The sequence below is a fragment of the Daphnia carinata genome, chromosome 5 (genome assembly GCF_022539665.2).
Source record: "Daphnia carinata strain CSIRO-1 chromosome 5, CSIRO_AGI_Dcar_HiC_V3, whole genome shotgun sequence".
Lineage (NCBI taxonomy): Eukaryota > Metazoa > Arthropoda > Branchiopoda > Diplostraca > Daphniidae > Daphnia > Daphnia carinata.
The window spans coordinates 5411341-5424261 of NC_081335.1; the positions used below are offsets into that span (position 1 = coordinate 5411341).

The 12921-nt window shown below is 44.1% G+C and overlaps 1 protein-coding gene across 1 annotated transcript; it reads left to right on the forward strand.

The window, feature by feature from the left end:
• Window positions 1–8440: 8440 nt before the first annotated feature.
• LOC130697026 (uncharacterized) lies at window positions 8441–9607 on the forward strand. Its single transcript, XM_057520148.1, has one exon. It carries the CDS (start codon window positions 8441–8443, stop codon window positions 9605–9607), a length of 1167 nt encoding a protein of 388 aa, XP_057376131.1.
• The last annotated feature ends 3314 nt before the right edge of the window (window positions 9608–12921 follow it).

The following is a 12921-nucleotide window of genomic DNA, read 5'->3' on the forward strand; positions in this document are numbered from 1 at the left end:
CCCTGTGTGTGTTTTAAAGGGTTTAAAAACATTTATTTGAGAAAAAAATTAAATTTTCTTTACCCATAGCTACGCCCAATCTTTACTACACAACTCGTGAGGAGTCTCAGGTCCAGAAAACGATGCAGGAAGTCACGTACGACTCTTACGGAAAAGAATCGTATCGCGAAATCCTAAGCAACACCAACAAGGGATCCTCTTATTGGGTTTCACCTGAAGGTCAAAAATTCACTTTGTCTTGAACTACTGATGATGCTGGATTCCAGCCCAAAGGTAATCACTTGCCCGTCGCTCCTGTCCACGAATACGAACTTCCAGTCGCCTTTGTCCACATGTTATCATATATCATCATTATATGATCACATGACACCTGATTATATGATACACACCTGATCACATGTTATCATTATATGTCACTTTATGCAACTGCATTCACCGATCACGAAATGAGAAAAAATAAGAGATGGTGGGAATACTGCCTTAATTTACGCCAGAAGCCTATTTTAGCAAATTTTTCTTCTTGTGGTTGAAAAACCTTATCCGTCAAGGGCCAAAAACAACTTTTCCAACGAGGACCCATTTTGTTCTTGTCCTGCATAAATATTAGGACCAATTAAGGATGGGAAAATGTAGAGATTTACTAATCAAGACAGCAAAGACCAGAAATATGAAATGCCAAATTTTACTTACGTTGCACTAGACTCAATGTTCATGCATATCCTCTATTGCACTGTATAAAAATTTTGTGTGGGAATGATTCATTTCAAGGAAACAACCTTTGTAGGTATCAATAATTAAAAGACTGCTGTGCTTATTCTACTATTTCGTCTAACTATAATAGTATTTAAGTTACCTCTGAGATGTAGGACGAAAAAACTTCAGGTCCGATTGAACTGTTTTCCATTAGTTTACATTCTTGAGGCTAGCCTGGATCTACATTTGGTGTTTAAAGTGCACCTGAAAGTGTCAATACTTCAGAGAAAGTTCAATACATGATGAAATAATGGCAAACTATACGTTGGTATGATGACGATCGACAGCAAAAGTTGATGAGCATTACTGAAGACACGGATGATGTTGAAGTGAACGGTGAACTTGAGTGCATTCACCCAACATTTTAAAACTATAAAAAACACTACGATTTCGCAAGTCTCAGTTTTTAAACGAAGAACTGTTGCTAATTTGGCAACGTCAGGATCGGAGATGGGAAATCGGGAACGAAGGGCAGAGTCACCGAACACCTCACCGACTGACGATTACCGCACTTAGAGAGAACACCTGTCCGTTTACGGTCGCCTCCTCTAAACAATCGTAGTATTCTACTCTCGTGTCCATTACTCCTCCTGTGTTCCTCTATCGTTCTTTGCTCAAGTACTGGCAGGCAACCAGTACTTAACTAACTTGAGTTTTTCCTTGTGTTAATACTAGCTGGCAACCAGTATTTCCCTTTCGTGTCGACCTGTCTATGTCGACGAACTCGCGTGGTAAACTGCTCACAGCAAGGCACCATTACCTGTTATTTTTCTCATGTGGACTGGCAATACGCCAGAAATACAATTCTAGTTTCTCCGAACGTCCCTTTTTTTTGTCGCGTCCGTGCGTAAAGGCAATAGAAACATCTTATTTCGAAAACCGATAAACCTTTTTACACAACGAGAATGATCGTCTGCAATGCGCCGAATTTCGCACAATGACGCCTAATCGCCTTTGACAGTATAGCAAGCAAAGTTTACTTTTACTATTTTCGCACGTTTTAATTAAAGCAATCAATTTTCTTTTTGTTGAAACATGTTTTTTAAAATGCGAGTTTTTTAAAACTGGTAGCATGCTTAGTTCAAAATCAATAAAACGCGTGAAAAGTCCGAAAATGGAGAATGCAAGCTTTCGATATGCTTTCGTTCTGGCTGCAACTACATAGCTGCAGGTTTGATTCCGCAAAAATATCTACATTTACAGAAATTCCTAACGATTTCAAGTGATTTCAATTGATTTCAAGTGATTTCAGTGATTCCACGTGATTCCAAGGGATTCTTTTCGAAAATGCCTTTTTTCACTGTGTTACCTTGTCTCATTTACCAGTGGCAATCCATTTTTTCAGCAACTTCTGAAAAAGCTGTCGCTGAATCTGCCCCTGTGGCGATTACTAATGCAGAGAGTGGCTCGCAAGATCAATCTGAAGATCCGATTGATTTCCTGCTGAGAACCAAACCTGTGTCATCGAACCTGTGCCAAAGTCGGAAGATGATTACGGAATGCAAAAGAAGTGCACCGAAAGAGCGCTGAAGGTTCAGCTTGCTGACCTGATGAAGGAGAAGCATTTGGCTGTTTCGGTTAACAAACAGCTGGCAGAAATCATCGACAGGATGGAATTGGAAGCCACGGAAGACAGCGCTGTGCGTGCGGAACTCACCAGGCAAAACATCGAGTTGCAAGACGAGTTACTCAAGAAGGACTGTGATCTGCAGCGGGCTGAGCAAGAAATGAAAGACATCGTCTTTTCTAAGCATCAAGGTCTAAACAAGGTTGGTCTAATGCAGAAGAAAATCTGGAACCTCAAGATTCGTCGAATGAGTTATGAAGAACGTATGTCTCGCCTGGAAAAGGAATTGGCTGATAAGGAGAATCAACGAAAAGTAGAGCAAGTTCATCAACAAGCTAAGATGGAGCATACGATGGCGCTACATGCCAAACAGCTGAACGACATTAAGTCGGAGAACAAGGTTGTCGTACAAAGGATTGTAAAGGAACACCAGCTCGGACGGACAACGTGTCCATTACGAATCCGCAAAGGCAGGGTTGCGCAACCAACTTGAGACGGAACATCAAGCGCGTCTGCATTCGGCATTAGAGGAGGCCCAATACACGGCTAAGTATTCCGAGGTTTTTTTACAAGTTTCAATGCAAGTGCGAAGCTTCCGCAACAGCGCCGATTCAGCGCGCATGACGGCTGAACACCTAGCCACGAATCTGGAAGAGTGTAAGAAGAAATTTTCAGAGATGGAGACAGCAAACCGCCTTCTGAAAGAGGCGCTGCACAAACAAAAAGCGACCTCAGATGCTTATTTCGAGGAACTTCTCGCCAACCAAAAACCATTGGCCGAATGCGCAACTTTCACGGAAAATTGCCCGAAAACCGTATAGGCATATCGAGCAATTGCAACGAAGAATCAAAGAATTGGAGAAACGCGCTGACAAGGACGTAGAAGTAGTTGGACCTTAATACTACAAACCTTGGGAGTCGAGTGTAACGCTGGAACGAGCAAGATTAAGTCGGCGTATTACGCAAAATCACGAATCCATCATCCCGGCAAGCATCGAGACTCGCCTGACCAGAAGAAGCATGAAACCATTTTCAAAACTATTAAATATGGCTAGGAAGTCATATCTAATAGTAGCCATGCGCGGCAAAAATATGATAAATGGCTCGACTTGACATCGGTTCGACTGGCCCATCAAGCGAAGTATTGTTAACGGATTTCGAGCTCTCCGATAACAACCAGATGTATAGTTTAACCTTGCCCACAAAAACACCGCGCAACTTTTTTTAAACCTGTTGGCTTGACTTTTAAGTCACGAGTAGTAACGTAAAGCGCCGTTCGTGTTACTGCCCAGTCACCGTCTATATGAGTGATGGGAACGATGTTTTGTCATCTCCCCTCGACTCTGGGATGTTCTGACATCGGGTAATTACATGCACCCGTGTAGTTCTGTCTGCACGGAAATTTACGCTACTACATTGAAATTCCACCCTTTCCTCTTCTTCGAAGATGGAAACCAAAATTCAAGTGTGCAAGATTGCCATCATACCATCCTTAACTACGACCGGCTATAAAAGGATTCTGATTGATCGGCTTTATCTTACCCCGGTCAAACAAACATGACGACAACAACATGTCCAAGGTAAACAAAAGTGGTTGGACTTTTAAGTACGAGTAATAAAGGGGATCGCCGTGTGTGTGTGGCTGCCCGGTAAGCATCCAAGTGAGTCTTGGGAATGATGATTTATCATTCTTTCGTGACTCTGGGATTCTCTAACATTCAGTAATTACACATACCCGTGTAGTCTTATCTACATTGGAATTTGCTTTATTACTTTGAATATACCACCCTCTCGTTTTCCTTGAGGACAGAACCAAACTACAACATATGCTAGACATTCGTCAAACCACCATTGGCTGCTTACAAACAGTTCCTGTGTGAGCGGCTTTATCGGATCTCGATTGGAGCTTACCTATAAACGGTGGTTCTGATCAGAGCCATGAATCTCCTTGCCGAAGAATGCTAGCCAAAAACGATGTTTACGAAAGGGTGACAATCGTTCAAATAAGGCGGTTGCTATTCATTCCCCACCGCACGAATAGCTAAGCTACATTTTGTAATACACGTCCGTTTTGTATTCTGGGACGTCCCAAGTTCATTTTGTCTTTTCTTATGCAAATCCGAGATAGATTATTGTTCTGTGTTCCTCTCTGATATTCGTACAGGCCGAAATGAAAAATACATTTCAGTTTCAATTTAATAGCGAATTTCTTTAATTAATTAATTTGTTTAATACTACCTAATTACTTTAAAAAACAGAAACTTTCGAAACAAAAATTTGAACAACAGCACTTCTGAATATAATTTTTATTAATACATAACTGTTGAAACAGGAACGGCTTGTTGTGAACAATGACACGCGAAATCATCTTCTGATTTGGAAACAAGCAGTAAGATTCGGCACGAAAATCTATTCTTTCACGTTTCTATACAGATATAAAAAACTATCTATTTCATTTTTCTTTGATGTAATTTCAAAATTATCCATTATATTGTCGCGAAGGAAAAGTGATATGGTTGTCATTTCCGAGAATGACGTGATAACCAACGATCAAATGGCGTACAACGCAGCTTCTCTTGAAAAGAAGTTGCAACACGCAAATCATCTGTTAACACTTAGTTATTCGCTGAATTTATGTAACCCTAGAGATGGGGCGTTTATTCTTCATGGAGGTATAAAAGCTCCTACATTTTTAGTTCTTAAGCAGTTCTTCAACTCTTTAAGTTCCCCTACAGTTCTCTTCACGTCAAGTTAAGTAAAAAGTATAGTTATTCTTTATTTCTGCTATGTCTTGTATTTCCCCTTAAAGTTCAATACAATTCATTTAACAAAGTAAAGTCCAGTGTGACAATATCTATCGGTATTTTAGCATTGAAATAACGTAGAGTAATAGGGTGGAGGCAAGCTATTGACTAAGGAACCTTCCTTGGTACAATATACGACTGAATGTACGATTAAAAGTAACGCTGGAAATGAGGCCTGACATGCAAAGTACCTTTAATTAGATAATCTAGTTAGGAAGCCGGGTTGAACTAGCAGTTGGGTCCACCGTGTTGCATGCGTAATGGACCATCCATCATAAGAGTAATGGAGCAGGATAGACCTCGGAGATCGTCCGGATGGCCTACGACTGGAAACAGATACGAGATTCTCGATGATCCTTTCTGAGAGTGATATTCGTGTGATGTTAGTGAATGTGTTTCCTCGTGGATGTGTACCCCTGTGAATGTTTAACCCTTTATGGAGGCGCACGTGTTATATGATGGTAAATTACGTGACTATCTGAGAACAGTTCTGTTGGAAGAAACATCCGCTAGGTTCACATTCAGCTGGGCCAGAGAACTGCTGAAAGCTAGGTAGGAAATACCTGATAAATTCGGTAGCTCACTTGAGGATTATGAGCATTCAACTGTTACTCACACGAAAGTCCCTTTCCTCGATATACTTCCCATAAAGGATCTTTTTAAAAAGTATAAGGTAATAATTAAAGGTAAAATGATGTCTCTTAAGTCGGTTCTATTTTCAATTGTTTCAATGTACTGTATATGATAATTATTGCTTCTGTAGAAACAAGTTATCGACCTAATGAAAAACAGTTACCGTGACCGTGCCTCGTGTAGAGAAGATGAACCTCAATTTGTTTATTCATTGAAAGAACTGGCAAACACAAAATCCAAATTGCGTTGCTTATTTATGTGATAGTTTATGTCTCCTACTAGGAATTTGATAAAGGACATCGTTTTCTGACGTTACAATTCTAGAGCAGTTGATGAGCAAACCAAAATTCCGCATGAATGACAAGATATTAATATAATAAGTCAAATTTGGAAGTAACCATACATTGATCAAAATTAGCTACATTGATTCGATCATTACAGAAAAGTATTTTTCTAACATTTGCCGAACGTCTTTTTGCTCCAAAATCAGATTTCCCATTGATTGGCGGTGAAATAGGGCTGAAAAGAAATAGGACTGGAGAAATAGGACTGGGAGAAATAGTACTGACCTTTAATAACTTTTAGAACAGTCCTATTTCTCTATGGTATCAGTCTTATTTCTCCTCGGCATTAGTCCTATTTCTCTTTAGTAATAGTCCTATTTCATTTACTTTGTTCCAGTAGGAACGATGAGCCTCCTCTTGCGTAAGAGCGTCTGGCTATATCCATTTCCCCTTTTAAAAACCCGATGGTGTTAAATCAGTAGTTAAATGGTTCACAAAACTTTTTTTTTCTAATCCTATTTTAATTTGAATTGCAGGAGAACATGAACTATATTGTATTTAATAGAGTTCATTTAACAAAATACTATTATACATACTACAGAAATATTTATTACTTATATTGCACTTTATGTAGTCATAACCAACTTTTCCAATCTCCCCTAATGTTTTACTATTTCATACAACTATCTTTACATTATATACAGCTGTTACATATTCTGGTTTTGCTCTAATAGTATTTTATTAAATGAGCTCTATTAGATTCAACATAATTCATGTTCCCCAGCAATTTAAATTAAAATAGGATAAGAGATAAATGTTTTGTGAACCATTTAAGTAATGAGTTACCGCCAACGGTTTTTTAAAAAAGGAAATGAATATTGTAACGAGCTGCGAACGTTTACTTCTTCGTCATCTCGTCGATTGCCATTGGTTTTCAAAAGAAATGTAGAGCAAACGTAGGAGAGAGAAGAAGAAGACGCAATGAGCTGTTGTGGTGTTCATTCACGTTTGGTTCGTCTAACGTTGTGTGTATGTTAGAGTTAATCTGTGAGTGTAAAACGGAAACGATCTCCAACTCGGTATGCTTATCTAATCTTAACATTATTAGTTATTAAGCGAGAAATGTATAAGTTGAAATTATGGCGAGTAACGTTGTGTAAATGCATTATGGCGAGTACCTTTGTGTGTTGAATTATGGCGAGTACCGTTATGATTTTGTTATGTTATGACACTGTTAGTCAGGAAAATAAAGCCGAGCTGGAAAGCTCTTAACATGGTGTCAGAAGTGGGATCGGGCCATAGAAAGGCTGGATTTATTCAGTCGCCCGAAAACCCTATTCTAATACGGAATTTGTGATAATTATGTACTGTCGTTAATAATAACTCATTTCGTTTACTACCCTTAGCATCATGACTGAGAATAATGCCGAACAACTACACTTATTAACCGAGATTGTTCGAGCACAACATGTTGCTCAACAAAGAAACCAACAACAAATAGAAGATCAACGGGAATGGCAACGCACACGAGAAAGCCAAACCAGTCTTTCCGTCACCTATGGTGGAACCTCGAACGAAGATGTTTTCGATTTTGTGGACACAGTAAATAGAGAAGCTATTACTGGAGCGTGGGACGATGCACGCAAGAATCGACTTGCCAAAGCCGCTCTACGGGGGGTCGCGGTCGAATGGTTTTGGCGCCAAGTTGCTACCTTACCGGAAGAATGGGAAGGCTGGTCAACCGCCCTATGTATGGCACTAAAGAAAACCTATTCAACAGTGGAATGGGAAGATTTAGTAACCGCTAGACAACAAGGAAGAGACGAATCGGCAGCACATTATGCTCTATCGAAGTCAAAACTTCGTCGCTATTGCCCGTACCCTATCACAGAATCTGGATTTATCCCCTACCTGATTAGAGGGATATTCCAACGTCAATTCCGCGCTGCCCTTTTAGTCGCCAGACCGACTACTGTTACGGCTTTCATTGAAAGCTACAGCATGTTAAAAGCAGAAGCTGAACATGCCCCAACAACAGATAGAGATACTGGTGACAGAGACTACGACAATCTAAAAAATTTAGTTACGAAAGTACAACGACCAAGACAGAATAACACGGATATAGCTCGCCGGGGATCACACCTACCCTACCAACGATCGTCTATACCATTTGCGAAGCGACGCTGTTTTGGTTGTGATCAAATCGGTCACATTAAAAGAGATTTCCCTAAATCATATGGCAACAATCAATCGGGAAACGATCATGCAGGACCCATGGGCCAGGTCCGGCGATAGCTGCTTTTGAAGTCCCATATGAAAGACCTACTGTCACAGTATTCATTTCGGAGTTTAAAATCACCGTGACGGCTTTAGTTGATTCAGGCGCATCCATCAGTATTATGCGGGCATCTCCAATTATACAAGGCGAGGCTCCTCCTCAATTATCGTCACGATTGAAAATGGCAGACGGCAACTACGTAGAGACAGTTGGGATATTGAACATTACTGTTAACTGGGAGACTAAAAGTGAAACACTAAAAGTACCACTTCTACAGGAATTATCGCATGAACTAATACTGGGCGTTGATTGGATACAACGTATTGGGGGAATTTCCCTCTTCCCAAACGGGGCCCACTTAATTGTTAAAGCTGTAACCAAGTGCGATCACTCAAAGATTTCATCCGATGTCATACAGAAGATTGACACTCTCTATGTTTTTGAAACTACCATTCTACCAGCAATGTCTTTAGCTTTTATTCCTGCACAAGAAAGGGGTATTACTGGCGCCCTTTTCAGCAATTCAAAGAAACAACTTTGGGTTGTGAATCGAAGCTTCTCTGCAAAACCGGGAAATGAATGGATAATTCCGAATTGCTTACTTCCAAATCTGGGTAACACCTTGTATATCCCTGTTATCAACCCGTCAATGAAGCCAATCACCTTCCACATCGGAAAAGACATAACGGTTGCTGAACGCATACCCATCACTTATTGGCCTCAATTTCTAGACGAAACGATTGGAAGTTTCACTAGAGGATCACCAACAGAAAACAGATTATCAGATGCTCTTTCGAAACACCTAGATGGCATGCCTAACCAATATCGATCAGCTATGAAGGCCCTACTTACTAGGTACCATCATCTCTTCTACCACGACAGTAACGCGACCTATCTGAAAAGTACAAACACCACAGAGCATCACATAGACACTGGCAATCATACACCTATACGGACAGCTCCTTATCGAGTAAGTCGCAAAGAAAGAGAAGCTATTCAAAGTCAAGTTACTAACATGCTCCAGGATGATATCATACAGCCATCATCTAGCCCTTGGGCTTCGCCTGTAGTTATGGTTCCAAAGAAGAATGGCGAACTCCGCTTCTGTATAGATTATCGTCGATTGAACGCAATCACAGTCCGCGACGTTTATCCACTTCCCAGAGTTGATGATTTTCTAGACCATTTAGGAGGGGCGCAAGTTTTCACCAGCCTAGATCTCAAAAGCGGCTATTGGCAAGTCCCCATGAATAAAGACAGTGTAGCGCCAATGTACTTTGGCGCTTAGCATCAGATGCTAAGTGGCCTAAATGTGCGATGTCAATGGACTTTGCCAATCTGGCCGGATGTCAGAGGCCTTAAGAGCCCGTCTGCGGCCGGCTAAAGGGGCAGTCCAGTGTAGTAAGTCTGTGTAGCTGTAAGCTGTGTTAGTGCTGCTGTCGTGTAGTGCTGTCGTGTAAAGCTGTAACCTGTCTACGAATAAATAAATCCAGTGAAACTGTTACATGGTGGAGATACTCCTGTTTTTTCACTGCTAAGATACACGTTTTAACTCGGGTAGGCGTTGGCTGTGAGGGGTCTCTGGAAGTCGAACTCGGCAATTTATTGCCGGGCACGAGGCCACAGCAACGGTCTGGGGAAAGCGTGGATTTGGCAGTGGGATCGCAGAGGATCCTCGTGTGAATGCCACACGGGAGAAGTGTGGTCACAGCCGCTGGAGAAAGAAGCCGTAGACGGGCGGCAGAAGAGGCAGCCAAGGAAATTCAAACCTATTACTCGGGTTTGAGGGCGGCAACACCCCTAGCACGGTCGACAGCGGGATTGCAGGGAGCAAACGAAGCACCGGTGCGGGCAAAGGGCCGCTCAAGAGGCCCTCCTGGAGGAGTGAGTGAGCTCACTTTGGGACAAAAACGTACGTGTGTGTTCAGTGAAGAGTCCCCACCGCGGGAAGTCCCAGATCAGGCGCAATTCCAGTCAGATTCTGAGCCACAGGGCGAGGAATTTGAAGACGCTCAGGGCTACCAGGATTCTGGGAATCCGGAAACAGGGAGTGGTGCGTCGGAAGGGGCAGTCGGGCCGATAGCTGCACGTAGGCAGTACGAAGAGGCTCGGGAGGTAGGGAACAAAGGAGGAGTAAAAGCACGGACCAGGGCGGAAGCCGAAGAACGACAAGTAGGGCGGGTCATTGATCGTGATCAGGGATCACGATCACGTCAAGCAGAGTTTGACGACCGCGAGTCGCTCATTCAGCAGGTGGCAGTCTCCAGTGTCCAGGAAGGTACCGGTGTAAAGGCCGTCTCAGCGGAGGCGGAAACGGTCGAAGGCGATCAAGTATCCCAGTCGCGGCGGAGGAAGTCGGGCGACCCAAATTCCAGTGGAACGAAGGGGTTACTGACCGGGAGCCAGGACGTGCGGCGGTCGTCGGCACGAGCGGAAGACGTGACCGGCGGAAGAAGCGCAGTTGGCGTGGAAGCTGATACCACTGGGGTCATCAACTGTTCGTCGGGTACCCATAGTAGCCAGCCGGTGGAGGCGAGAGGCTTGGGAGGAAGAAACCCACTTGAAGGCCTACGACCTAGAGCGTTCAGTACTCCGCAGGAAGCGACAACAGTGAGACAGGGACGAAGCGGATTCAGCGTCGGAGGATCGCCGAGCCGACAGTCTCTGGAGGAGCGCGAACTAGATTGGGATCCATTCTTGGGAGAAGAGGAAGACATGGCGGAACGTCCAATGTTCCACTACAAGGAGCCCGAAAAGTTCCGGGGCACGCCGAAAGAGAATGCGATTGAGTGGATAGACCGATTTGAAAGGATCGGCCGCCATAATCGCTGGTCCAATAACGATCTAGCAAGGGCCATTGACGTCTCGCTCGAGGGGCCTGCCTACAAATGGATTGTAGGCCTTGAGGCGAGAAACGCCCGACCAGATAACTGGGAGGACCAGCAGATTCGCATAGCCGAAACGGATGACGAACCGGAGCACTACAGAGAAGTGCGAGGGCTCAAGACATTGCTCCTCAAACAATTCGTGGCGGTAAATCTGAAGCGGCAGACGGAAAGGAAGCTGCGGATGAGGGTCCAAGGCAAGGACGAGGACGCACGGAGTACTACCATGATGTCCTGGACATGTGCCGCATTGTCCAGCCGGATATGGCTGAGGAAGTGCGCATAGATCACCTGTTCAGGGGGTTGAGCCCAACCCTTTATGAGAGAATTTGCGTATTGGGCATCAAGACGTGTGAAGATTTCTTGGAAGAGGCGAGGCTTCACGCGGATGCCGTCAAAACAGCCTACGAGAGGGGCTATGAGGATAGGCGTAGAGAGCGGGAGAAGCCTGCCGTGGGAGCAGTAGACCTTGACCAAATGCAAGACCTACGGCGCCAGATCCAGGAGTTGCGGGACGAGCTAGCCCGGGCAAAGGATCCCTCGAAGAAAAAGGAAAAAGAAGGCGGGAAAAGCGATTGGAACAAAAAGCCAAAGAAGAAGAACCCATTTCGCTGTTTTAATTGCGATGAAGAAGGGCACATCGCGAGAAACTGTCAGAAGGAAAAGAAGAAGGAGACTGCGGTGAAACCCAAGAAGCCCGAGGGGGAGGAGCCTAAGGCAGCCTGTGCGGTGATTGGCGGAGACCAGTCTTCGGAAATGACCAATGGCGATCGTCAGCCGACCGAAGAAATTTGGATTGGTGGACGGCCGGTCGATGCTTTGGTCGACACGGGAGCGGTGATTTCACTTATCTCACCATCGTTGGCGAGTAGATTGAAATTGAAAATAGTCCCGTGGGAAGGACCGATGGTCGTGACGGCCGATGGACAGCCGATGAATCCGAGGGGGAAGGTCTCCCTCACGGTCACGAATAAAAACGCGTCCGTGGAGGGTGAAGCCTTGGTCCTGAAGAAATTTGGACCAGAATTTATCATGGGGAGAAACTTACTGAAGCTGTTCCGAGAGCTGAAAATCTGTTTTAGTAACCCGCCAATAGTGGAACTAGGAGCCATCCATATGGAGGCAAGCGGTGGGAAAGAAACCGTGAAGAAGGTGACAGTGACGGTGGGTGTGACGGTGCCGAAGAGAAGTGCGGTGCCAGTAAAAGTGTCCATCCCTGAAGTGGGAAATGACGCTATTATGTTACTGAGACAATCGAAGAAGCTGTTGCAAAATAGTGGACTTTCGGCGGGCCATGCTCTCATCGACTGCTCGAAGCCAGAAGCAGTGGTTCACGTGATGAATGTTGACCATGTGGATCACGTGATCGTCGAGGGAACTTCCATCGGTCACCTAATGCCGATTGACCAGGCGAGCAATCTCTCGTTGGAAGAAAGCGAGGAGAGGGATGCAGCTAAAGAGGTCGGGGGCCGGTCGGGAAAACCGCGGAAACCAGCGGCGTTTGATCAGTGTGTAGCGTCAACTCTGGCGGCGCAGGATCGGAACGACCTAATTGATCTGCTCACACAGTTTCAGGATGTGTTTGCGGACAGTGGGGAGTGCTTGGGCCAGTGTAATGTGCTCGAGCATGCGATTCCAACAGGTGGGGCAGCGCCGATTAAACAGCTGCCAAGGAGACGGGCATGGAGGGAGCGAGAATTGATTAAGGAAGAAGTCA